Source organism: Astatotilapia calliptera, chromosome 2 (assembly GCF_964374335.1).
Source record: "Astatotilapia calliptera chromosome 2, fAstCal68.1, whole genome shotgun sequence".
Taxonomy (NCBI): Eukaryota; Metazoa; Chordata; class Actinopteri; order Cichliformes; family Cichlidae; genus Astatotilapia; species Astatotilapia calliptera.
In genome coordinates, this window is record NC_137423.1 from 28,820,728 (window position 1) to 28,847,767 (window position 27,040).

At 42.4% G+C, this 27,040-nt stretch overlaps 1 protein-coding gene across 2 annotated transcripts in view; it reads right to left on the minus strand.

Moving 5' to 3' along the window:
- LOC113036107 (A disintegrin and metalloproteinase with thrombospondin motifs 2-like) overlaps positions 1–27,040 on the minus strand; it is a 143,470-nt gene that overhangs the window by 15,741 nt on the left and 100,689 nt on the right. The window contains exons 4-12 of one of the 2 annotated variants that reach the window (XM_026192201.2): positions 20,830–21,035; positions 7,561–7,644; positions 5,695–5,851; positions 4,748–4,853; positions 4,329–4,472; positions 2,295–2,427; positions 1,578–1,607; positions 365–478; positions 101–246 (exon numbers count right to left, since the gene is read on the minus strand). In XM_026192201.2, coding sequence (XP_026047986.2) covers positions 101–246; positions 365–478; positions 1,578–1,607; positions 2,295–2,427; positions 4,329–4,472; positions 4,748–4,853; positions 5,695–5,851; positions 7,561–7,644; positions 20,830–21,035 — 1,120 coding nt within the window. The remainder of the gene's footprint in view (positions 1–100; positions 247–364; positions 479–1,577; positions 1,608–2,294; positions 2,428–4,328; positions 4,473–4,747; positions 4,854–5,694; positions 5,852–7,560; positions 7,645–20,829; positions 21,036–27,040) is intronic. The other variant, XM_026192209.2, reaches the window with a different exon arrangement.

The following is a 27,040-nucleotide window of genomic DNA, read 5'->3' on the forward strand; positions in this document are numbered from 1 at the left end:
ATTTTTTAATCATTTTTATAAGTGGCTCCTCTATCAGGAGTGACACAATACCTAAAAGTGATATTTGTTTTTATACATGCAGTGGTAAAGAGTTTCCTACCTTGGATTATTACAGCTGCGTGTGCGAAACTGTACTCCTCCACCACAGGTGCGCGAACACTGGCCAAACTCGCTCCATGCACCCCAGTTTCCATCTTGCCTCATGAGGTCGGGGGTCAGCCAGATGCAGTGACCTCTATAGCAATGCTGCAACAGTCCAAGCGCATAAGTTACCAATTGGAAATGTTGTACAATAAAACACATTTTCTTTGGCTTCCAGTAGCATTGCACTACACTTTATTGTACTAAAGCAGTGTATAAATACCTTCCCTTCCCCACACATGGTTCCATCAATGGGCGGCCCTTTCTTAGTCTTGCAGAAGAATGGATTGTCTGGGTGGCTACACCACAGCTGCTTGCATGGTTCAAATGTGCGATACTGTGGGACACAGAGAGAAACCCATTCTCATAGCTGAAAGCTCCAACTTCCAACACACGCTACTAGGATGAGATTAAACACTGAATAACGGAAGCACAAGTAGAGATGGGAGGAGAGATATCACAACAACAATAGCCACAACAATAGTATTATATCCAACACTAACAACACCAAACCTGTGCTGAGTCACTGCACTGTACATTATGCTCCACTGAGAGATACACAGCCATTCATGCAAACTAAACCAATGGATGTGTGTTTGCGTGAGAGAGACAAGACTCTCATAATGAGACAGCCTAGAGTTAAGAATGTCACCGCGGAGGGCAGAGGGCAAAAGGTTTCAAAAGCCATAGAGTGAGGTCTCAGTGACCTCTAAAAATGCCCCTGGACACAGATCAAGTCCAAATTCTCCTTCTTGTCTGATATGAGCCACAGATGAGGATATCAACCAACCAAACCGAAGTGAAGTCCAGTGTCTGAGGGGCGGTGCCCTCCTCCCTCCAAAGGCTTTTCTACCCACCATGACCCCAGTGGACCTTTACAGGTCTTAGTGTGAGTCACAGTCAGTGGGTAGACTGCGGTAGGTAATCAGCAGTAAGATCAGACTGGAGGATCCTAAAAGCTGAGGAGAAAACATGGAAAAACAGCCTCTGTTCTGGCTAGGCCCTTTCCCCTTGGATGGGAAAGGCATCTTTCCAACCTTTTCCGCTCGTTTAAGTCGCGAGAGTGCCAATATAATGAGGCTCTTCCTGCCAGGGCTGCAGTGATTTAACACAGATTTTGCAGAAGAGGACTCGGGATATGGTACTGTTCAACTGCTGGATTGCACCACAGCCAACCAATGAACCAGTAGCTTCACAGTTGTTTTGAAAGATTTTAGCGCCACTTTGAAGCATTTTAGAATCCTGCAGACTAACATCCAACGTTAACATCCAAACTATGACAATGGGTAGGACAGATAAACAAAGTACAGTAAAAAGAAAAAAAAATTGAAAATAAGGAGCAACATTACAAACAGTTACAACTTCAAATAGAAAAAGAAAGTCTGAGAAAATAAAAGACGAGGCCACATGTCTTCCAGGAGATGGGGTAACCTTACCTGCGTTCCTGCCTGCCCCGCCTTTTGTAGCTGAGGGGAATGAGTTTGACAAGAGAATAGAGGGTAATCTAGCAAGGTGTGCAAAGCCCCTGAACAAGCTGTCAGTCAAATAAGCAACAGCCTCCCAACAGCGTGCCACAGTGGCTTCACAGTCATAGAGCGGGTGAGGGTGACTGGGGTAAAAAGGCCTGGCAAGATGCTGCAGCTGGGTGAAGCTTTTCGTGTTTACAAAGAGCTGCTTGTGAGAGTTTCATGTAAAGGCACTGTGGTATCAAGGCATATGTAGTGTTATTATAAACAAATAAATAGTTGATTGCTATTTAACATTAACAACAGAAAAGAAGTATCTATCAAAACCAATTACCTGCTTTTAAGTAAGATGTCAATCCCACCAGAGGCCGGGAGAGGAAACAGAGGACATCAGAAGAACGTGAATAGCTGTGTATGAGTGACTCTCATTTCATTACAGTGTGGCCCTTGGTTAGTAAGGAAAACCTTCAGAGCTTAAGGGGTCACATAAAAAGTACATATGCCACAGTGAAATTCAGCAAACTGAACTGAATTAACTGATACAAGCAATTCAAAGCGAGCGAGAGGATAAAGCAATGCAAAGTTTGCAGAGGATGCCATTGTTGTGTTAGCGGAGTTTTCAGGTGTCCGTAAGCTAGCGACTGTATGCTAATAAAGAGACTGTTTAGGACTACGCTGGTCTCTTACCGCGGTGCACGTCGTGTAGCCCACGCCAAAGTCAAAGCGGCACTGCTCGTTCATGGAGTAATGCAAACCAGGAAGTTGAGGCAGCGATGGCCAGTTGTGGTCAAAAGGGTCATCACGAAGACAGTCATAGGAACTGAAAGAAGAGTTTAAAAACGTGTTCATCTTTATTTTCTTTTTTCTTTTCTATGTACACTCTCGTCTGGCATTCTTTAGCCGTAAAACGAAGACTGGGACTAATATCATATTCTAGTATTAATAAATTAACAATTAAATGGTGTTATCACAATTTGGCAGACTTTAGTTTTCTCCCATTCTAATGACTTGAGCATGTACATCTGCTCACTGGATCACTTTCGCTCCACCAACCGGTTGCAGCAGATGGCACCCCTCCCTGAGGCTGGTTCTGCTGGAGGTTTCTTCCTGTTAAAAATGAGTTTTTCCTTCCCACTGTTGCCAAGCGCTTGCTCAAAGGGGGCCATTTGATTGTTTTGTCAATCAAAACGATCAAATGACGCTACAGCCATGGGGGTTTTCTCTCCACGATTGTAGTTTCTTTACAATATAAAGCACCTTGAGGTGACTGTTGTAGTGATTTGTTGCTATATAAATAAAATTGAATCGATAAAGTGGAATAAAACAGCAACTCTTCAATTTCAGTTTAATTTTGGGGAAGTAGAAAAATCTGGTGAGCAAAGACTGGTGTTGGCATGGCCCAACAATGTCTGCGGGTTTAAATGTGCTGTTGGGTGGCACGATGGCATGCGCCACATCGTATTCAAGCGATGTCTGAGGTGCTCTGTGCGTGACAGCTTCTTCCAATCCTCACCCGATGTGCTGCCTTCTCACTTGAACACTGGATTTTTCTACTAAAAGCTACTGTTTGATTTCTGAGGTGTGGCCAGAGTTCCAGCTCTCATCACCAGCAATGATCCCAAACATTAGAAGTGGATCAGTTTCACGCAGATGTTTCCTCTCTGTGTAATTTGAGGTCTACGATGAAAATCACAGAGCGCACATGCAAGTAATCAAAAAGGGACACTGAGGGAGTGAACTGGAAGAAGCAGCCACAGTGGAAGCAGTGAAGCTTTGCCCGAGAGAGAGGCATATAAAGGGAGATCAGTGATGAAACATTAGCAGAAACAAACAGTTTAATTGGTTCAGTGTGATTTTAGCACGACTTGTAGATTTCCATGCTGTCAAAGCACCTAAAAAGTGATGCAAAGAAGTAATCAAGTGCCTTTAGAAGTTTAGGATATCGCTAGTCTTTATATGTGTGAACATCATGGACGACATAATTTTATAGGATATTTGTACTTTGTAAAGTACAGAGTGTATCAAAAAGAATCATCTCATTCCAAAAGGCTATATCATTTAAAGCAGGGGTGGAGGAACTTCAGGCTTCAAGGGACGGTGTCCTACAGGTTTCAGATGTGTCCTTGATCCAACACAGCTGATTTAAATGGCTTGAAGTTCTCCAGAGGCCTGGTAATGAACCAATCATTTGATTCAGGTGTGTTGACCCAGGGTAGTATCTAAAACCCGCAGGACACTGGCCCTAGAGGCCTGGAGTTCCCCATCCTGACTTAAAGAAATGGAATTTTAAAACACATGAATGAATGCAAAGTTTTACATATAAAAAACTTACAATGTTTACAAGTGTTTAATATGCCCCCCTCCACACCCATAAGACAGTCAAACCTGTCCCATACATTTGTGAGCATGCAGCCGCTGATGTTGTTAGGCTACCTATCAGCAGGAAAGGAGGAAACTCACAAATCTGCTCTTTCTAGCAGTACATGTTTCCGTTGTTAACACTGAATGTTTGCAGAGTTAGAGCGCTTTGAAATCGGCTGATTCGGTTTGATACGCCCTGTATATTTTTTATTCAAACCTAATCTTAAAGACAGCACAGACTGGCAATATCCATGCATCAGCTGGATCCAAATCATACCGATGCCAGCACTGACCTTTAAAAAGCCCATAAATCAAATACTTCTGTACGTGGGGTTGCATGTGTATGTGTCTGTGTCTCACTGAAGGTATCGTCCCAGCTCCTGCATGCTACATTTGGACCACTGAAAGCGGTGGAAAGCAGCTTGCACCAGAGGAGCCATGATGCTGCCCAAGTGCACCTCGTCTCCGCAGCGGTTTCCCTGGCCATCATGCTCCATCCCCAGCCTACACAAGAGCGAGAGAAAGAAAAAAAATGAGACATCAAGAGAGAAGTAAAGGGAAAAAAGATGAACCAGTGGAGACAGATTGGGAACGTGTGGGAGTTAAAGAACATGAAACAAAGGCGGGAGGCAGTGTTAATTCACTCAACAGATATTTACTGAAGTGGACCAGCGATCTAAAGCTGTAATGCATCAATCCAGTTCTTCAAGTGACTGCTTTGTTTTCTTTTGTTGTGCCAAGTTAGCAGGCTCGAACCATCATCACGGCAACGCACTTACACATGTCCGGTCTCGTGTGCCACCACAAAGGCGGAGGAGAAACCGTCCTCGTGGTTCAGGGTGCAGCTCCTAACCGGGTGGCACATGCCTGTCACCGGAGCATAACCTTAGCGACAAGGAAGAGAGAGAAAAACTTGAAATATTTATAGACACACTAAAAGATTTATAGACGCTCAAACAATGATAGAGACAAAGCGTTACAATTTTGGACAGTCAAAAGACAATCTGTGACACCGCTCAGTCAGTCAAAAGTAGTGTTTAACCTCACACTAATCTATTACATTACATGAATTTTCACAAGAATTTTACTTATCAAGCTCATAATCACACTGGAACATTTCTGGTCAGTCACCAAAGTCATACTGAAATACACTGATTGGTGAGATGAAACCAAAGACACACTTACCTCTCACCCCAATGTCTGACTGCTATATAAAGATATATATGATGCATGATCCACACACCCAGAAAGAAAACTGTGTCACCCACATAAGAACAAATGTGTTTGGATTTGTGTATCTGATCCTAACCCTAAACCGTCCCCTCCCACCTCTGCGTATGCTAATCTCTTGCTCCCTGTGAGCTTTTCTGTCCTGAAATGCCTTTAATTGTGACTCTGTGGCTGGCCCTTCTCTGTTTATTGATTTTCTGCTGCTTAAGGATGAGCCCAAGGGCAGCTGAAGGGCTTCTGGATAGCTAGGCCACTGCCTTTAGAGGCCTCTCCCCTGGGCCTGACTGTTAGCCTGTACTCTGCTGCACAGAAAAACCACCAACCACCAAAGCCACAGCAGCACTACGCAGCTATATGAGAGAAAGGCAGAAAGAGGAGAGATTTCTCTGAATGATGGATTTTATTTTGTCAGGGGAGCAAATGCATTTGATTTGGATACATGTACCATTATGCTAAACACATTATGAAAGCTGATTGTGTACATGTCTTTAAGTACCCTGCATTCCCGTGGGGCCAAATTCCTGCCGTGTGAGGAAGATGGCGTGGTCGTGATACTCGGCATCCCCTGTGTCTTGCTTCTGTTGCAGAAAGGCCCAGCGACACACGTTCTCCAGACTCTGGGATGGGTTTCCAAGTTCAATCAGGCTCATGGACTGGAAAGACATTCACACGCAAAGGTAAAATAAGAAGAGGGATCAAAAAAATCATACAAGAAACATCGTTTCTTGTTCTAGTTCTGAAACATTATCCTCCTCAGCCCTGTAGAGGGCAGTGTCACAATGTTATATATTGTCAGCATATCTTGTAAATTGCTGATGTGTACAACAAAAATACACACACACACACACACACACATACACTCAGGGGGAAGGACAGTACTTACAAAATAATAAATGAACTCTGAATTGATAATTTCAGTCATGAACATGAACTAGAACAAAAGCAGCCTGCTAACGAGCTATGCACTAGTAGTCAAAAACATGCCCAATTACAAAATATTTACTTACAGTTACTTGCATAATGCCAACACCCACACAAACATCCAGATGCTTGCAGTTGCTTCCACTCACCTTCACCTCACACGCTCTTTCTCATTAGGATCTCTGCTTATCTACACCCCGCCCCCTTCGAAGCTTTCCATGTCTGCCTTTGCCTCTTTTCTACATTCGCTCTCTGTTTTCACGCATGCACAATGCACAGCTGAGAGAGCGCGCGCGGTGTGAGTGAGTTGCACTGAAGACATATGGCCTGCCTCTGTACACATGATGAAGTGTGAAGCCTGCACGCTGCGTAAACGCCCCGTTAGACAACGCACGGTACACCTATGTGGTTCCTCATGTTCATCAGTTGCTCGTGAGTGTGTTTTGGGGGTATTTTTAATGATCTTTCAAAATGTGTTTGCAATGGTGTGTCGTGTGTAAATGTTGTGTTGGAGTGTGTGAAGTGTGGGAGTGTGAGTGCGCCCGCATTCAGGGTCACACAGCCAATCTGCAGGCTGTCTGGGTGCAGCTCTGTTGCCACGGTAATTGGGAATGATGGACAGCCGGAGCTTTGGCTGAAGCTGCATAGGGGCTGGCCCAGAATGACCAATGTAGTGCGGTGTGTGTGTGTGTGTTTGCACGCGTGTGTGGCGCTCGTGCGTGTGCGAGTGTGTGTTTCCAGAGTTCTACTGGGACTGTGGACATGTAGAGAGAAGAGAGGAAGAGATAAGGCTACAGCAGCGTAAGTATATCACAGAGCACCTATCCAGCAATAAAATCACTTGTATCATCTGTTGTGGTAATCCCTGCCCTACTCCATTTCTGCCATGTCTTGCTTTATCGCTCTTTTTCCTCTCTTCCACTTTTCTCTCTTCCTCTTTTCAGCACAGATGTGCAGATAGTGTTACAGTCAAGAAGAAAAGGATGCCCCCACCCCACCCCGCCACCCATTGTCCAGTCTCTCTCTCTTTATGAATGAGGGAGGGCTATCATTGATTGTTTATCTTTGCCTGGACTTCCCATGATTCTGTGCTGCAACCCACTGGGAAGGAGGCTGATTGCATAACGGGAAGAGCTTCTGTATGTGCTTTGGTGCTGAACTGTGAAGGCGTGCAACTTGAAAACACTCCCTTGGGATGCTGAATGCTTTTAGTTCCTCTTTTGCTCAGTCCACTGGAATAACAGGCTCTGGGCATCAGCGTGTGCTGATGAGTATGTGGGTGTGTCTGTGTGTTTGTTTATGACACTGTATGTATGACTTTGCCATGCTTTCTATAGGTACTTAAAGCGACTGTAGCAAAATAGAGAGACGAGGCGTTCACTTTCCAGGAACTGCATCCCAGTTGGTATTTCAGCAGAACTCGTGTAGTTTCAGGTCTTACCTTGCCGTAGCCCAGCATGATAATCCGCACCAGAACCACATTGATTTTTGCTCCTAAAGAACTGTCATGGTAGATGTCATTCACCTGGAATCATACACCGAAACACAAGGGAAAAAACAGCGTCAGTAGAAGAAATCAACCCTTTATAGAACACTTTAATATAACCTAAAAACAAACTCTGAGGTGTAACAAAGAACTTGGTTGATTGTAAAATAATTTGTCTGCGGTTGAAAATTTTAACAATTTTTCAAAGTTTCAAACAAGTTAACATTTTCATCAAAATGCTTATTTGCTGTCTTGGTAAGAATTGTCAGGGTGTCACTGAACAGTCACAACAGTTTTAAAGGTGTTGATGCTTTGGGATACACTCACTCGGTTCAGTGAATGCATCCCTACGGCTGTGCTGGATTCCCAACTGTGAGCTTATATTTGTATGAGTTTGGTACTAACACAGAAGGTCAAGTGGGATGTCCACCAATTAGAAGGTCGGTAGTTCAATTCTTTAATGTGCATGTCGAGTTATCCTGGGGCAACAGTATCCAAAGTATCCTTGGACACAGTACCCCAAGTGTCCCCGAGGACATCCATCAGATTGTCACAATGTGAATGGGTGAATGAGGCTTGTAATAAGAAAAATGCTTCGAATTACTGCATTTGCAAAATATAAAACATCTTCATTCAGTGAGCGTCTCCTCACAGGTGATTCCCTTCTTTTCAAAACAGTAATGCATATTTATGTACACATGACCTGAAGCCCAATACTTGTCTTTATAAAACAAAGCTATATGTGAAAACACAAATCAGACATTCAACAGTGGATAACTTCCTAACTCCTTTGTGCAACATCCATACTGTATGTTGCACATCTGAGAATAGCACAGGTGATGAAATAACAGCAAATGAGATGGCATCATGTGCCCTGCCTTGTGCTCGCTCTATACGGCTTCCTCTCCTATCCCAGGGTATTTCCAGTAATGCGAATGTAGACTAAATGTGGACTGCGAGCTTCTACTGTGTGTTACATGTGAAAAAAAGAACAACTTCAGAGAATTTTCCAACCTGATTCTTCCACCGTTTTCTGGAGGCTGTGTGTAAAAACAGCTATGCATACCTGCAATCCACGATTGGTCCATTCAGAACATGCATGCTTTAATCGAGGATTGCACTAGTCTAACTAATAAAGGATGTAAGAGTGAGCAATAATCGTATTTCGGATAAAAATTATTTCCTGTTACACTTTCAATACACTTCAGGCTGCTTGCGAACGGCTAAGATGCGCAGCTGCACTGGCCACCTGGCTGTCGGTTGGCTCCCCAAAGGCAGAAAACTTTATTCTATAGCGACATCTCGAAATATGGCATCTTCACAGGAAGCGTCCCTCAAGGTGCTCTCTCCCAGCTACAGCCATGTTCACTGGAACTCATGTGAAGCTGTTTTGGATGCTATTATTAGTAATGATCTGTCCCACTGCTGCTTTTTTACCCTTCATCTGTAAAAGGCTGATGGGGTATTGTTGATACATTGCCGGGCAGACGGGCAGCACTTACACCTACGTTTGTGAACGTGATAACTCGAGAACGGGATGACGTAGGGAGCTTTAAATCGATATTATAGATGCATCTACTAAAAATCTCGGACAAGTTCCAATCTCAGTGACCTTGACTTGAAGGTAAAGTTGTGCATGGGATAACTTGGGCACGTGGCAATGTAGGATTCTCAAATTAGTCTGTCTACCAGGAGGTAGGTAGCACTTTTTACACTGCAGTGTTTATGTCAAACCAAGAAACTGATAAAAGTTAAGTTTTCTTTTGGTTCATTTTACCATAAGGCAGACTGTTGTACTATTATGCTGCCTACAGATTGAGGTTTAGCACTATTTTGCTGAAATAAGCAAGATGCTGAAATCTACACTTTACACTCTACACTTTAATCACATCTTGACTGTTTTACTTTAAAGTCTGCTGTGGTGGTGTACAGAAGCAAAATTACATATAAATGCCATGTTTCACACAGCAGTGAAGCCCTCATCATCCTTAATTTGCAAGACTCTCCCTCTCTGGGATGGGAAGACTCTCTGCCTCTCTATCTCTCTTTTAACCCATCAAGTTGCTAAATAGTTGTGAGATGTTCCACCAGGTATTTTGCTGCCCATGCCCCAATTTTTCTAAACATGCTGCAGACATCAGTTCTGCGTTATTTACATTTTACTTACATTTGGAAAGTGGTTTGTGCCTCCAAAGAGCATATAGTGGCTTGCAAAAGTATTCGGCCCCCCTGAACTTTTCCACATTTTGTCACATTACAGCCACACACATGAATCAAGTTTATTGGAATTCCACGTGAAAGACCAACACAAAGTGGTGTACACGTGAGAAGTGGAACGAAAAACATCCATGATTCCAATTGCAGCAAAAGGTGGTTCTACAAAGTATTGACTCAGGGGGCTGAATAATTACGCACACCCCACTTTGCAGTTATTTATTTGTAAAAAATGTTTGAAATCATGTATGGTTTTTGTTCCGCTTCTCACGTGTACACCACTTTGTGTTGGTCTTTCACGTGGAATTCCAATAAAATGATTCATGTTTGTGGCTGTAATGTGACAAAATGTGGAAAAGTTCAAGGGGACCAAATACTTTTGCAAGCCACTGTATTTTTACCTTCTGCTTTATAACAGGGTTTTGATCTAGATGACCTGTAGATATTTTGGAAAAGTAGAAGTAAGTGAAAGAGAATTAACGCCTAAAATCTGTTGTTTTTAACCGCTACACATGCTTATGTTCTTATGCAGTCTTAATTAATTTATGAAGTCTCCTATGACCTACAAGTCATAAGCTACAAGTGACAATTATGTGACAGCACAGTGTTATAGTGGTCCTCAATGATGGCACACAACAAGAGGGGTTTTAGTTTAAACCTACTCTGGGGTTTGTACAGTCTCCCTCTTTCTCTGTGGTTTCTTTCCAGACTCTCCAGGTTTCACCCACAAAGACATGCATGTTAGGCTATGGTGTGAATGTGACCATGAATGGGTCTATGTCTTTTTATGTTGGGCCTACAATAGACCTACGACTCTGGGTGTATCCCGCCTCTTGCCCTGTGACAGATGGGATAGGCTCCAGCTCGCACTCGGATGGATGGGTAATTATAGATTACAAAGCTGATATAAAAAGTGCTTCATTAGAAAGTTGTAAAAAGGATATATTTATTAACTAAAGAGTGAAACAAACAAAATAAATAAATAACTAATAAAGATATGACTTTTTATAACAGGAGCTCAACAAAAAGATAGAGGAGAGTGAGTCGAAATTTAGAAGGGATGGGTAAAGCATGTAGAGGCTGGTTAGGGAACTCAGTATCCCATGACCATGGATGGACGACAGATGAGAAAGATGCAAAGGATGGGAAGAGCCATAATACAAGAAAACAAGGTAATCTGTGGCAAAGTAGATGCAGAAAGCTCTCTTCTGTCTCTCTCTCTCACACACACACATACACAAAGCCACCGAGAGAGAGGTAAATTGGCACTGGAGTTGAGACCTGCTGTCCTCAGTGGCTGTGCGTGGTGCCTAATGAGGCAAAGGGATGTAAAAACAGACAGCCATAATGAGATGGCTGATGGACATGCTGTGGAGAAGGAGAAACACACACAAATGCACGCACGCACGCACGTACGCACGCACGCACGCACGCACGCACACACGCACACACACACACACACACACACACACACACACACACACACACACACGGAAAGAGAGAGAGACTAGGAACAAAACTGTAGACACATCCAGCGAGCGAAAGCTATGTGAAAGAGTTAAGGAATGCTATGAATAGACACAGTGAGGCAGACGGAAAGAAGACCAGAAGCTGAGCGTAGAGGGGAGAAGCAGCAAAGGTTTAAGGGAAGAAAAGAGGAAAAGCTTGGAAAGCATTTTTACGTAGAGTTGTGTGAGAAGATTTTTTTATCTTTTTAAGGGAAAAAAAGAAGGAGAATCCATGAGTGAGCTAATGCTTTTCCTTTTTTTTTTTTTTTTTTTTTTTTTTACATATGGAGAGTAAAGTTGGAAATTCCAGCATCTTGTTCGGAAAAATCCAGCGGCCTCATTCTTGAAGTCTGACTAGCAACTTGTTATCCACAAACTGTCTGGAATTTATTTACTTCATCACGTCAAAGCACAAGCATGTCTGCTACCTAAAGCAGTAAGAGCTTTACAACATGTTCTGAAACCTCAAAATAAAGTCATGTTTGGCTTTCACTGTTGCATTTATGTCATCTGGGACATCTGTTAGCTGCCAGCAGTCTGAAGTAACTTTCTAATGGAGGGAAATGTTATTATGGTAACATCAGCAGCTTTCAGTGCAAGAAGTATTTTGCATGAAGAAAATCACATGTTGAAAGCATCGGTGGTAAGTGAAAATAATGCAGGCTGTAATTAATCTGAGAAACTGACTGCAAATTTTTGTTTGACCTTTAAGTGGGAATGGAGACAGAGCATTGCTTATAGACAAGAAGGTAATACTTGGTGATTTGATCATAGGGAACTGAGCACTACTAAAAGTGCTGGATGTGTATTTTGTGAATTCACCTACCAGCAAAAATTGGCTTTCACTAGTAAAGTAGCAAGACCACCAACAGAGTGTAGCCCAGCTAGAAAAATAGTAAAAACTAATGTTTGATGTTCTAATAATTCAAATAAACATTTTTGGTTAACTGAGAGATACATGAATTAGATGACCTGTGTTGTTTTTCTATGAGTCCCTACTGCTGCCCCACTGCAGTCACCACTGTGTTCATGTTACAGCATCAAAAATACATAAGTAACTAAGGTTTATATAGAGAGAGAGCTTTTCAAGAACAAAAGTCACAAATTGCTTTTCAATACTGAACAAGATACAACAATTAAAAGGGTATAAAATGATAGAACTAAATAAAGGCTAGTCTGCACAAGTGGATCTTAAGTTTCTTTTTAAAGATATCAAAAGTGTCCACAGATCTTAGGTCAGCTTGATGGCCGGAATCTTACAGTCGCCTTTTGTTTTAAACCTAGATCTAGGTACAGCCAACAAGGACTGATCAGAAAACCTCAGAGATCTAGACGTTACGTATTGATGTATTACCTTATCTATATATCGAAGCACCTGACTGTGGAAGGATGTGAAATTGATCACCAAAAGTTTAAATTGAACCCTAAACTTTATGGCAGTAAGGAATACAGAATGAGTATTATATGGAACTTTTAGGGGACCTGGTGATAAGCCTCCTAGCAGCATTAGGGTTCAGTTGTAAGCAATCCAGGGATGATTTGCTCAAGAAAAGATACAATGAATAATAATAATAAAGTCTTGACGAAATAAATGCATGTATAACTATCTATCTCTATTTCACATTAAATTACAATATATTTAAAATGGGCATTGCTCTGCAGATCATTGAAAACAAGCAAGCATAGGTGAGCCAACATGCTTTTCAAAGCTGAACATCATTCTTAGATATCTGCGCCATTTGTGTGAGTCGAGCACATGTGTTGAGGCTAAAAGTGATTGTGCTGTAGGGATGGGTATCGAAATCCGGTTCTTTTTTCCCACTGTTTCAATTCCTTAGAATTGTTTGGCATTTTTGATTCCCTGGCTGGCTCAGATGATGGCAGTTCTCGCTGCAGTCTACCGGTAGTGTCTCCTTTCAGGCCAAGTTTGTGGTAAAAGGCTTGCACCCATTTGCCACAGCAGATGCCCCCAATTTTCAGTAAGTGAATGTGTTTAATTGTAGGCAGGGACATTACTGGATATTCTTGTGTAATTGCTACAGAATAATTTATGTTATACTTTGTTATTGCTACAGAAGAATATTTATTTTATTATTTTACATTTACAATTTTTTTTCTTGTTCAAAGAGGAGATATAAAACAAAGTTCTAAGCTAATTAGTGTTCTCCTTTTTTAAAAATAAGAATCGATAAGAGAATCGATAAAGAATCGAATCGTTAAACAGAATCAAAAATGGAATCGGAATCGTGAGAATCTTATCAATACCCATCCCTATTGTTCTGTATTGTTTGTTGTCCAGAACGTGCTCAGTGGTGAGTGAGACAGTATATTTTTAGGAGTTGTGTAACAGAAAAATCAGCTAGCCATTAAGCTAACAGCCACAATATAAAATGCCATAGACTTATGCTAGCATCACTAGCATGTCGTGTGTGTGGGAAACATGGCTAGCAAGCAGCAGTTCTTGTACTTTGAAACTACGTGAGTCAATTCTGTTACTGTTAAAAGTTACTTTGGTTATGTAAGATTATCTTGATGCATTTCCAAGCATTTCCATATGCATTTCCAGAATTATTCCCTTCAGTTTCCGGCTTTAAAATAAAGTGATACATCTCAGGATGTTTATCGTGATATAATTACATTTATCCTTCAGCTAAACCAGTCGCCATGATTTACTCTGTGTTAGACTTAGTACCCAGCCAAGGAAATAGTGGAACCAGAGTGACAATATGGGAAAATACTGAATTACGACTAAAGGTAAGTAACAGAAGGAACAGAACATGCTTCAATATGAAAAACAGCACAGCAACTTGAGCTAAATCTCTCACCATTATAAGGTGATGCGTTGTTTAATTCAAAACAAGGCATCGTATGCTGTAAATGTGTTCTACCAGACAAATGTAATGATGGTATAAGGTCTAATTTAAGTACAAAATAGCATCCGATTTCAATAATACTAACGCGTAAGTAAATTCTCTCTCTATTTATTGCTGGATTCTGAATAGATGGAAAGAATGCAATGTGGGACACAGTGGGAAGACGAGGAAAAGTTCTCTTCGGGCGACCTTGAGTACGGTTACACTACACAGGTTTGTTGTTGTCTCTGCTTAACCCAGTCTCAGATGGTGTGTGAGTGTGTGTGTGTGTTTGTGTGAGAGAGAGGGTGACACAGAGAGACTAAATGTGTGCCACTGCAGTTTTCATCTTTCCTCCTTTCTGTTTTCCTGTGTGTGTTTACTTACTGGTAATTCTGCTCATTTGAGAATATATGTGTCAGTCCCTTGTTATCTTTGCAGGTTGAAGCATATGCCTGGGGGTGACATATGTACTCTGCAGGTTGTGCGCTGTGTTTGTTTAAGATGGACATAAACACTTTGGTCACTTTTCCCTGGGCCTGATCTCCAGCCTGTTTCCTTGACAACTGTTATGCCAATTAGGGGAAGTTGACTTCCAGGCGACCCTGATGCTCTAATGAGACATGCATGCACACATGCACAGGGGCAGTGTAGTGTCCTTTCGGTGCCAACTTTGGCTTTATGTGTCCTCTTACACACTTATCTCACAGATGGTAAAGGCTGGAGGACAGATATGGCACAGCAGACCGTAATCCAAAACACTCCCACATATTTGCCGAGATACGCTTATCCACTCACACGCACGGTCCCTGTGCCGCTCGCTGTCTTCTGACATTCTGAAAGGGCCACACTAGGTGTCATTCCTTATAACCAAGCCTATACATGCAAATCCAAGACAGCTTGTGTATTAACTACTACAGGCTCAGAGGTCAACAATGCACAAAGTCATCACTATCACATATTTACTGCAGCGAGAGATGACACTAAAATGAAAGGAGCACAAGAATAAGTGTGAAGGCATGACCAAACTTAATCATCAAAAATTACAGCAGTACATATTTCAAATTCAAATTAATTGTGTTGATTTGTTTGTTTGTGCTCATCATAATTGGGAATATAGGCCAGTTTTATTTATGTGTACAAACAACTCATGTAAAACAAAACCAAAACTTAACCCTAACCCTAACTTGCATGTTTGTTCAACTGCTGTCACCTCATTCACAGGTTCACACCTGCATTTAGTGTTACAATGACAGACTACGAATGCCTTCATAAGGACTTTAATACATTTAAGCCAGTATTTTTGCAGTGCTTCGTACTCGAATTTCATGTGTTTAAAGAAGCTCATCTTGGAAAATGGATTTCACTTATTAGGCGGTACGATTTTACAGAGATACATTTTGGAAATATGCCTTAAAAACATTCTCAGCTGCTGATGAGACAGAACTGAGTCATCAAATAAAATTTGGCTGAAGTGCTACATAAATTAGATAAGGCTTTAGACAGCTTCGCTACATCTTTTTTCATCGACACACATGGGAATATTTAAAAACTGAAACCCAGGATTTGAGTTCTCAGTCTCACAATGCTCCTTACACATTTGTGACACTTCTCGCTAACAAGGTGTCTATTATTACCTGGACTACATCTCCTTTCCCAGCTCTTCCTGCCACCTATTAATATGAGTTTTCACTGCCTCTAGGAGCTTTGGTAAAGACAAAAGTGAAAGATCTGCACCACTTTCCAGACAGCTCTTATAGACAGGATCTTTATCATAGTGGAGGCATAAAACTGTAGACGAAACGCGCATCAGCGTGCCTCATCAAAATTATATATGCACATGCATGTTTGCACACACACACATACGCACCTCCATTAGCAGACTATTTTGGAGAGTGTAATTAAGACTTTGTAGCACCTCTGCAAAGGTCTCCCTTAATGGGTGAGAGGAAAAGGCATATAGACAAATCACCGTTGGCAACAAAGTGTATCACCACTGCCGCAAGAAGATTACCGTACCAGTGCCACAGCACAACACATTCATTGTGATATTAAGTAATTGCTTAATATTGCAATAAGCTCATTGATTCACCGCTCTGACTGTCATTATTTATGATTAGCGGATGTACTACCTTGAAGACTTGAAGTGCTGCATGGTTGATGATATGCACTGTCGAACAAAGCACTGGAGTGAAAGCTACACCACAGTCTGTGCTAGAGAAGCTAGCCATGTGTACTCTAAGGAGCTTGGAAAGAAAAGCGTCTGGACTTCTTTCCAAGCTCCTTAGACTACGATGACCTGGATGACTGAGAACCTTCACAGACATGTGTACCCTCATACTGTAGTTCTGCAGTCAGTATTGGGAATGTTTAACGTCCAATGCCCTATTTAAGTCTTGTCTGTGCATCGTCCTCACTGTTACAACTGTTACCCTCAGTGTCCTTATCTGAGCCCTCTACCCCATCTGCCTACTTTTACACTCACTTGTTCCCTGGACCTATTCTGGAACTGAATATTCCTCACTACACTACTTTGTTTGTCCCACAAAAAGCAATGTATGGGTGGGTTGATACAAAAAATGGTCCTCAGCTATAGTTTTGATACAAATACAAACAAATAACAGACTCTTGATACTTTTACTAAATAACAAAGGCAAAGCAGTTCCCAGCTTTCAACATTTGGCCATAACCCATCCATTCAACTATTTATTCATCCATTCTCGTAATTTTTTTAATGTATAGAGGATGAAAAGGGTGCAAGACTATCACAGCTAACACAGAGAGACTAGACTCCACATGTAAGACCAATTTAGAATTACCAGTTAACCCTCAGGCATGTCTGTGGACACCTAGAACCTTCCTTGTGTTAACCCTCTCAAGGCAGGCGTTGCAGATTTGCAACAGTTAAAAGCTAACAACCTGATTACCCCACATACATATTTTATGCAGTATAGTCTAATGTCCATCATACATGTATTCATTCACGCATACATGCATGCAAAAGTCTATATGAACGTTTGAAGGCTTTAATGAGCATATCGCTTCAGAATCTCATATTTTTATACCATCCAAAATGAACAAAAAAAGTCAGTATCAGCCGTACTGGCAACAAATGTGAAGCATTATATTGCATACGAGCATCTAGCAGGTTTTAGATATCTGCGAGTGATTGATACAGTAATAAGAAGAAATCATTTCCAAAGTGTAAGCCAGCAGCTGCAAGTTCTTACAGAGTTGTATTGCATCTGTAAAACCATCCAAATGTCCTGGTAAAACATATACTTGTGTTACACTTTTAAAAGTAATGTGTGTGTTTTTCTAGGCGGCAATGATTGGGTGAATTTCATAGATGTTTCAAAATTTTAGTTGCTTAACCTTTACCTAACTGAGGAATGTGTAAGATTTAGGAGGATCTCTCAGTAGAAATTGATATTGCAGTATAGTAGTCTATACATAATTTTGTTTTAATTAGTGTCCTGTATAACCACTATAAGTTAATGTTTATTCTTTTAGCTTTAAATGATACATTTAAACAGACAAACCAAGCACTGGGTCAAAGAAGATCTCAGAAAGGTTTGGGGGAGTAAGGGGTATTTGCTAAGTTGCTGCCAGATGCCACAGAATCCCACAAATTGGTCTTTGAGATCATGCTCACACTAGGCGTGGTTGCCTTCCACTGTGCTTGTGTGTGACTGTCCTCTTGCTGACCAGCACTCAAATTAGTGTTCTAGGCTTGATGTGCTTGAGTTTTTCCAGTTTTGATCGGTTTTAACCCGTACTCTTGTGAAAGGAGCAACTCAACTGCTCTCCCCTTCTTGCTCACAAAACTGGATATCTGCGTTGAGGTTTCTCATGTGATGAGGGTAAAACATGTATTCCCTGACTGGTTGACAGTGGTTTTTGGACATTGTTGGCTGTGGTTGATTGAAACTGGTTGCAAAGAACGTGCTGCTCCTATTGACTGCTTTGGTTGCTAACAGACTGCTGCAGTTCCCTGTAGGTCTTTCTGTTTGTCTGCAAATACTTGCTAGCCCACAAATATAACTACTAGCCATTGGTTGCAAATGAAAATGGAGAAGGTTTGCCTGACATATAGCCAAAATCCCAACTTTTATTTTGAAGGCAAGCCTTCCATTTCTGGTTTGCGTTGCACTTTTCAGGGTTTCTTTATAAGTCAGAGAGCAGCTGCACCAATGTTTGTCCACCACTTCCATTTAAACTGCAAATGCAGCAATATACTAGCAACTAGTTGGGGAATACCACCTGGTAACAGGTCGTTCCCACTGGATCACTAACTGGTCTGTAGGCCTGCGTGACTGGGACTTTACCAAGCATTTTGCCAGTGACCATCAACCTCCAGCAATCACAACCGGTCATAGAATACTCATTTTTCTCTCTCAACTGGTGGTTTTCAGATGGTTGCAGACCAATCTCTAGGCCTATGTGACTGAGGCTTTAGCCACATGACCCTACACTGTTGCCATTGCCATCAAACCTTCAAAATGGCAGACAAGTTAACAGCACATGGTTAGGTCACATGTTTGCAAAACCTCAACTGAAGAAAAGCACTCTTGCATAGCATTCTCGATTATTTAATACCGAGATGTCGAGAAAGCACTCAGGTTTCATGCTTGGGCACAGTGTTGCCAGCATTTTAGATTGTGCATCTGTAAGAATGAGAGGGTCTGCTTGACTCGAATTGACGACCGTTTTGTTGTTAAGACACCTGTTCTTATGACCAGGGCATTGTCTCCTGAAACGTGCAGTGTATCTTCACACTAAAAACTAACAATTCAGATTTTATGAACTTGAAGTCCATCGCCTAAAATTTAAATGAGTTCCTACGAAAAAAGAAAGAAAAAATTAAGAGAAAATAAAGAAAGAAAACGCTGTTATTTTAAACAATAGCCTCTTGCACTAAAACACAAGCGAGCTGCTTATCGTTTAAAGGTGGCTGTACAACAGATGTTGTGAATAAATGTCTTTTGTTGGGTGAACTGAATGTTTTAAAGCGAACACGTGTTTAAGGAAAGTAGAGGTTTGCATAGTTTCAAAGCAGCTCTTAGTTTCAGCCTCTGTTTTAGCTCGAATATAAAGACAATATGGAGCTAATATTAATTTATGAAAACTCTCATCAAGTTGTTTTTACTAACTGCTCAGTATTAAGCACTACACTAATGCAATAACTCCCAATCCTACTTATAATTACCATTAGTTAGCATTTCTGGCAAGAAGTATCCTCTACATATCTCTGCTTATCATAAATTTACCTCCAGTATGTCTTCCAATAAACCCGTGCTTTCACTCCTATCATACTGAGATTTTTTTCCCCCACACCATTGAGGATTTTTTGCCATAAACTACCCAAGTCAGGGAGGAGTAAACCAAGGAGCAACACTGCTGGGAACCTGGGAGAGTGCGAGGAAGGAAAAATAGAGAAAGCAAGAAAGAGCGAGGGAGAATCAGACAGAGCACACCCATCCTGAAGTGAGCAAAGCAAACTTTCAAGAAGAAAGTCGCCCAGATGCCACGCGTGGGAGGCAAAACCTTATTTATTTATTTCTGTTTATCTGGCTGTCAGTAATTTATTCTGAATGCGCTGTTTAAAATACTCCTTCTCCCTCTGTTTCTCTCTCTCTACCCCACAGATGAGAGGGGGGCTGTGACAGGGCTGCGCATTCCCTTCTCCTATATTGTCTAACAAATATCTAAAAGGGGAGGCAGAGAGCACAGCGGCACTTGTTCTTTCTCAAGCGCTGAACTTAGACAAAGAGGTGTGGAAGGATTTGTTGCACCTGCATAACAGTCGGAGATTGGTTCCTTGCGCGGTGGGTCGCGGTAAAACAAAAAGCAAACAGGAGCGCACACAGAAAACAGATGCGCACGCACGCACATCTACGAATGCATGCAAACGGCACGCTCAACGCAGGTTTCATTTGCAAAGATTAAAGTCTGCAGTGTGTTCAGTGTCGGACCAACACACAAAAACATGTGCACACAAACACACACACACACACGTAACAACACCTGGGTGTGTAAATGCTAAGTGTTGTTGTGGCCTGAAGCATGCTACCTGCTGTTTTTGCATCTCTCTTTCTCCTTTTCTCTCTCTCTCTATTTCTTTTTCTCTCTTATGCACACACACACTCACAATGAGTGATGACATGACACAAAGCCTGATGAAACGATATGTAGGAGCTCCTTCAGCAGAGAGGGCTCACCTTACACACACACACTCATGCACAAATGAAATCTCATCATATTCAGATAGAGAAGACAGGATTACCCGCGGCTGATTGCTGGATGAGAACATGTAGGAAGGGAATTGAATCCCATTCAGTCGGTGGGTGTGTGCTACCCGTTTTCTTTGACCTCTGTGTGACTTACTTTCTATTCAGCTCAAATGAAACAATTTCCCCATTTGATGATTTCATTTTGGGGCATCTGGAAATCTCTGTATGACCTGTGTACATTAATGTGACGCTTGAAATATGTCCGATTTCAGTCCTTTAATTAACCCCAGATGATGTTCGTTTATGTGGGAAATGCCTAATTCAATCATGCATCATTTTACCTGACATATATTCATTCACTCCTCTGTCTGTCTGCTTTTGTTAGTGTGCTTACCCCTTTGTTAGCTATCGACTTACAATGTTCATAAGTGTGAGAAGGTACTTTTGAACATGCTCCTTCCCGTGAAACTGGACCACTGAGTCGTCTACGCCCAGCAGCACCTCGATGTTGTAGGCTCTGTCAGAGGTCTGTCTGCGCATTCGCCCTGCTCGCGTGTGGTTGATGCTCTGCTCCACACCACGGTACAGAGACTCCAGATCCATCAGGCCACCAAGATCTGCGCCTAGAAACAGAAGGCACATCAATATGGTGTTGTGAAAAACTAACATACATCATGGTTTGCTTTTTGGCTGATTTTGCTTACAGCCTTTTAAAGAAGCCTCTACTCCAGTCCTACAATAGCACTTTCAGTGTTTCAACATAAACAGCAATATTAGAGTTTGTACAATTCTAGTGAGCTTGAAAGTCAGTATTTGCAAAGACCACTTTATTCTTCAACATAGTCCGAACTCGCTTAGAAACGCTGTCTTGAAGATTTTTAAGTAGTATTAAAGTCTTCAACCTTCAGGCTCTGTGGAGGCCAATACATGACTGATAGTGGTCCATTGTGTGCTTTTCTATCCAGCTATGCTTTTACCGTGTTGGCAGTGTATTTGGGATTATTGTCATGCTGAAAAATGATGCAGTTGCCAATCACATCCTTTTTTGTATTTTATAATTCCATCAATTTTGACAAGATGTTCCCTTCCCAAGACTGTGAACATTTCTGATGAGTCTTCAGTGAACAGCAGCTGGATAAGGTGAAGAGCCAGATGGATCTCTCAGGTCTTGTGCAATGTCTTTGCTAAAAATTTTTTAGACACTTTTCATCTGCTGTAGATAGATTTTTATGCCTGCCACCTCTTCTTCACTTCGCCCAGTTTCCTTAAAATTTTGAATGGCACACTGCACACCATCCTGAGTTGAGTCAGGTTAACTTGTTTGCTTTTTTTGCTCCAAAAATCCAATTTTATGCCCGTTAAACTGTCATGTCCAGCATTTTTTTAGGTTAAACTAAGAAACTGAATTAAATTCTTTTGCAGCAGGCTGCTTGTCACAAAGGGTCCAAAAATACAATTTAAAACAGGTTCTTGGCTAAGATGTCAGTTATGTGTAGACACTGATTCATCCCTTGAGTTAGTTGCGTTTTTTGTGCTATGTGTTATGCGACTAGAAAACAAACAAAGAAAAAAAAATCCCCTGAAAACGTCTTGATTCACGCTCAATCATCCAGATAAGGACATCCCATGAAGTCGATTCTGTTTATCTGGATGTCACATTTTCAGCGGGAGAAACGTTTCATGACTCATCCAAGTGACTTCTTCAGTCTTAGCTGACTGCAGGTTTCCCCAACATAAAAATGGTCAAGTACAAGGACTGGACTGAAAATGAGTGAAAAAGCAGCATTTGTCCTTCTTAAAGCCTGGAGAATTATTGGTCAAGACCACTTTTAAAAAATACAAGAAAGTCTGGCTCCTTGGAAGCAAAATATAAAGAAATGAGGGGGTGGTTCAAGACTTTTGCACAGTACTGTATGTACACTCCTTAAAATCTGCTCAGCTCAGCTGGTGTGTGCCTGCTTCTGCCTGCTACACTTTTGTAAACACAATATGCTTACTGTCTGTGTGCTGTTCGTGTTCACATCCATATGCACGTGTACTTATCTGTGCACTCGCATGTTGATGTCTGTATGTCTGTCTCTCATTTCCTTTCCAAGACACCAGTTGATAGACTCGAGCATGTGCGTCCCTTGTAGCTGGTGGTAACGGTGCAGCTATCCTTCACAGATCCTTTCCTAATCAACCAAATATTTCTACTCCCATCTGAATAAAAGGAACAGATGGTGCTTGCTAAACACATGGATTAAGACAGCTCCCTTACACAAGGGGTTGCCCACCCTGCACTCTTCTTGGCTTGCTATATGCTCGAAAAAAATGCAAATCGCACCAGAAACTGAATTTAAGGTTATGCTGTCAAAGAAGATGCAACATAAAGCAGCCCTGATTTGTTCAGATCGCTAATTACATCCAGGTATGTCGGGCTAAGCGCTGTGTTTTGAGTCTTTTTGGATAAACTCCAATCCTGCCTCAAAAAAAAAAGAAGAAGAAGAAAGCTTTTATTAAGTTTGAAATGTCAGATCTGATCATCTTTCTTCCTCCATTTTAAGTGAGGCAGACTCAGTGAGGCTACAGAAGATAAACTGTCCTGTCTCCAGAGCCAAGGCCATCCTTCCCTAACGCGCTGTCCTTCTTCACACAACCCAACCCCGGTCTCCTTTTCTCTTTCATCCTCCTCGTATATGCGAGCATCGCGCGGCCTTGCTCGTAAGGAAGCCATGGAAGGCCAAGCCATGCAGTCTGGAACATGTGGTCTCAGTGGATTCAACAAAGCGCTATTCTCACTGACTCCAGCCAAGGCCTCCCACAGCCAAGGATGACACATAGCACAACTCAAAGAGTGGCGTGTGTGCGTAAGAGAGAGTGTTTACAGGTGTTTGTGTGTGTGTGTGTGTGTGTGTGTGTGTGTGTGTGTGTGTGTGTGTGTGAGCGCTCTGTGGACAAACATTTCCAATTGGGCAATAAATCATTGTGCCAACAGGCACTTTAATTTAGTTGAAACTGGGCTGCATGGTTGAGAAACTGTAATAGCTGTACAGTTTGTGACTGTAGACACAGGCATAGACATCTTTATTCATATTCAGAACATGCATTTGTTACCATCAGTTAAAAAGGGGGGAAATGCAGATGTCTCCATAATGTTACCAATAGGGGCAGGTCTTATTTTTCCTAACAAACAAAATATAATGTGAATTTTGCACTCATATAGTTACTTTGAGACAAGTGTAAGCACCCCCGCCATACATGGTAAAGCTCTGGTTCTGTGTGCACGCCAGCAGCTTGATGAAACCAGAAGGGGAAAAGATGAAGACATTTTTCTTGTGTCAAAGCTAATTTCTAAACCACCAGGTTACATTTTTCCGTTTACTTGGAGAAGCGTACTTTGCTAACTTCTCCTTCTTTGGACAGCTAACTTCAGCAGTCGCCATCTGCCTCCATCTCCAGCATCCTCCTCTGTCACGCCATCCCTCTCTATGCCCTCCTTAACTACATCAATGAATCTCCTTTGTGGTCTTTTCTCTCCTGCCTGGCAGCTCCATATTCAGCATCCTTTGTCCAGTATACCCACTATTCCTCCTCTGCAAATGTCCAAACCATCTCATCCTCGCCTCTCTAAGTTTGTCTCCAAACCCCTCAACCTGAGCTGTCCCTCTTATATTCTCATTTCTAATCTTGTCCATTCTGCTCAATCAGGAAGCTTACTAACCAGTCTTAAGATAGCTTTCTGTCAGCTTCAGTAGCATACTTGAAACGTTTGCTGCATGAGTCCCAAAATATGTACCCAAAAACATACAAGTGGCATGTTTTGAATTTTCATTTTCGAGCAGAAATTAACAGAAGTCTTCATGATGCGAGCATAAGCTATTAAAGCTTAGGGATTGTCTAAATTAATCAAAATGCCTACATGATTAGATGCCATGTGCACACTTAGAGTAAAAAACAAACAAACAAAAACAAAACAAATAAACCGAAAAAACACCCACAAAAGAAAACAGAAAAGAAAAGCCTGCTTGTGTGCATCAGGAACGATAACATTAAACTGGAAAAGATCTACAGCGGTGCAGAACGCCTGAGAGCCTGCCTGCTTCATATTCCAATTATTGTCACCTGGTGCCTAATTTTGTTTTTTTTGTGTGTTGTGTTGTCTTGTACATCACAATGCAGAAATAATGCTGATGCAGAAATAGCAAAAACGTGTGCATAAAAATCCCCCCGACTTGCAGGAAATGAAGTATTTGATGCTAAAAACATCCTGTGGGAGGACCCCTAGATTGCATTCAGCTTCATTGGGAGGTGCTGCATACGAATCTCCATTCAACATGTGCCACAAGGGGTGCAGCTGGACTGCCGCTGCTTGGACACATATGGTGCTGAGTAGAGGGGGGAAAAAAGAAAAAGGAAGCAAAACAAGACGGAGATAAAGGGAAGACGAGGCGAGAGAAAGAGAGATCTGCCACCTTGTCTCCCAATCAGCAAGGGGCATTCTGATTTCCCACTCCCTCTTATGCAACGTTTCCAAGACAACGGGCTCATGGGTAAAACAATAACCACGTGGTTAACATTGGCTCCTGAGTTGCTAACAGAATTAATCTGAAAGTCTGACTATTATCCCATATCTGCCCACATTCCAGTGAGTGACAGAATACAAGCAGAGAAACAGGAGGTGGGGGGCAAAGACAGGCAGCATTATCCGGAAAGAATTAAAAGATTTTTTTTTTGTCTTTCCACACATACTTTTGTTCTGTTTCATAGCACATTTCACACAGACACTGAGCATTTCTTCTCCTTGTTAGCAGTGGAAGCTGAACTTAAGGCGGTGTACTTTTCACAACAACCCTTGGCTCTTCCTCGTTATAGCTGCCTTTAACGAGGCTGATGTCACAACCACACCATCTGCTTCTAAAGACAGGTCCAGATATTTTTACCTTTTGCTTATGTAATGTTAAGGGAAAAAAGTACAGGAACAAAAAAAAAAGTATTGTGTTCTCACTTTTAGTTCTGTGTCGCCACAAAATTGCAGTACCTTGAAAACAGTGAGTACAACAGTGCAGGGACATTGCATAACACCGGACCACAACTGTACGGAGAGTGGATGAGAGAAATAACTCAAAGTGACAAAAGCAGAGTGGCGAACAATAAATGACTAAACCAAACAAGGTTGACTTTTTAAACCTGTTGTTTCATCCCACTTCTGTCCTTGCTTACTCTTGCTGCAACACTATGTTTCTCTCTCTTGCTTCAGCTGTATAGGAGCAAGATTTTCAGAGAAAAGCGCGGAGGAATAAACTGCAGGAGAGATCAAGGGAGGTGGTAAGAGAGGTGAGATGTAGAGCTGAGGGGGTGTGATGGATGGATGAGAGGGAGAGCAAGAGAGAGATGAGACCAGAAGGACCTTGGCTGTTGTGAGTTCCGCTTCAAGTTCCTGCAGTGATGGAGAAATTCGCTCTCTTCAAGAGCAACAACCTGTCTTGAGTCTGTCTGTGTGACTGCAGGCGAAGCGTCGGGGTGCACTGCTGTGTTTCTCACAGCTTACAGCAGGCATTAGCCTCTGAAGCCAAACGGTTAACACTATCAACCTGTGTATAGGGATCTGATCGTAACAATGCTTTTACTGTCCTTTACACAGTGTCAGGCTGAACCCTAACTATCCTCCTCCTCCTACACGCACACAAACACACACACACTCCTTCATTTGTTTTCTACCTGCGGCTCTCCTCTTTCTGATGTGCCTACCCATTATTAGTGCTCATTTACATTCTCACACTACCGTCAGTGTTCCTGTACGCCATACCTCCATGCCCCCAACTGTCACATGCACACCTCTCAACCTAAACACAAGCTTCCCCACACACACACACACACACACACACACACACACACACACACACACACACACGCACGCACCCACACAGAGCTCTTGCTCTCCCAGTGTTTTTATTCAGGTGGGGTATAGACCGTGGCCTTATTAGGAGACAAAGGTTCTTTGTCTTTCAACCTTTGCAAAATGTCAAGAATGTCTAGGTGCCCACTGCCCGGGGCTGGGGTGGGGAGTGGAGGGGGGGGGGGGGGGGGTGGGGAGTGTTGGTGAGGGGAGGTGAGAGATCCAGTCCAGCGGTGACTACAAGCCACAACAAGAGAGGGCGTGAATGGTGATGATAATTCAGGTCAAGCCACATTTTACTACAGAGCAGCGGCCTTTGGTTTAAAAGCAGCTGGGTGTGACGCATCACTCTGATGGAACTGACCTATAATGGTCACTCTGGCCAGGTTAGAGATAGATGTGGATGACAGAGGGAGAGAAAGAGTGCATTTGGATTATATTGCATGTTATGGACCAGACAGAACAGTTTACCCTGCCCGGGATAGGGTTACCGGGGCCCCGCCCTGGAGCCAGGCCCGGGGAGGGTGCCCGAGGGCGAGCGTCTGGTGGCCGGGCCTTAGTCCATGGGGCCCGGTCGGACACAGCCCGAAGAGGAGACATGGGCCCATCCTCCCGCAGGCCCACCACCCGCAGGAGGCGCCATAGGGGTCGGGTGCATTGTGTGCCAGGTGGCGGCCAGGAGGGGAGGCCCTGGCGGACTGACCCCCGGCTGCCAAGACTGGCAATAGGGACATGGAATGTCACCTCTCT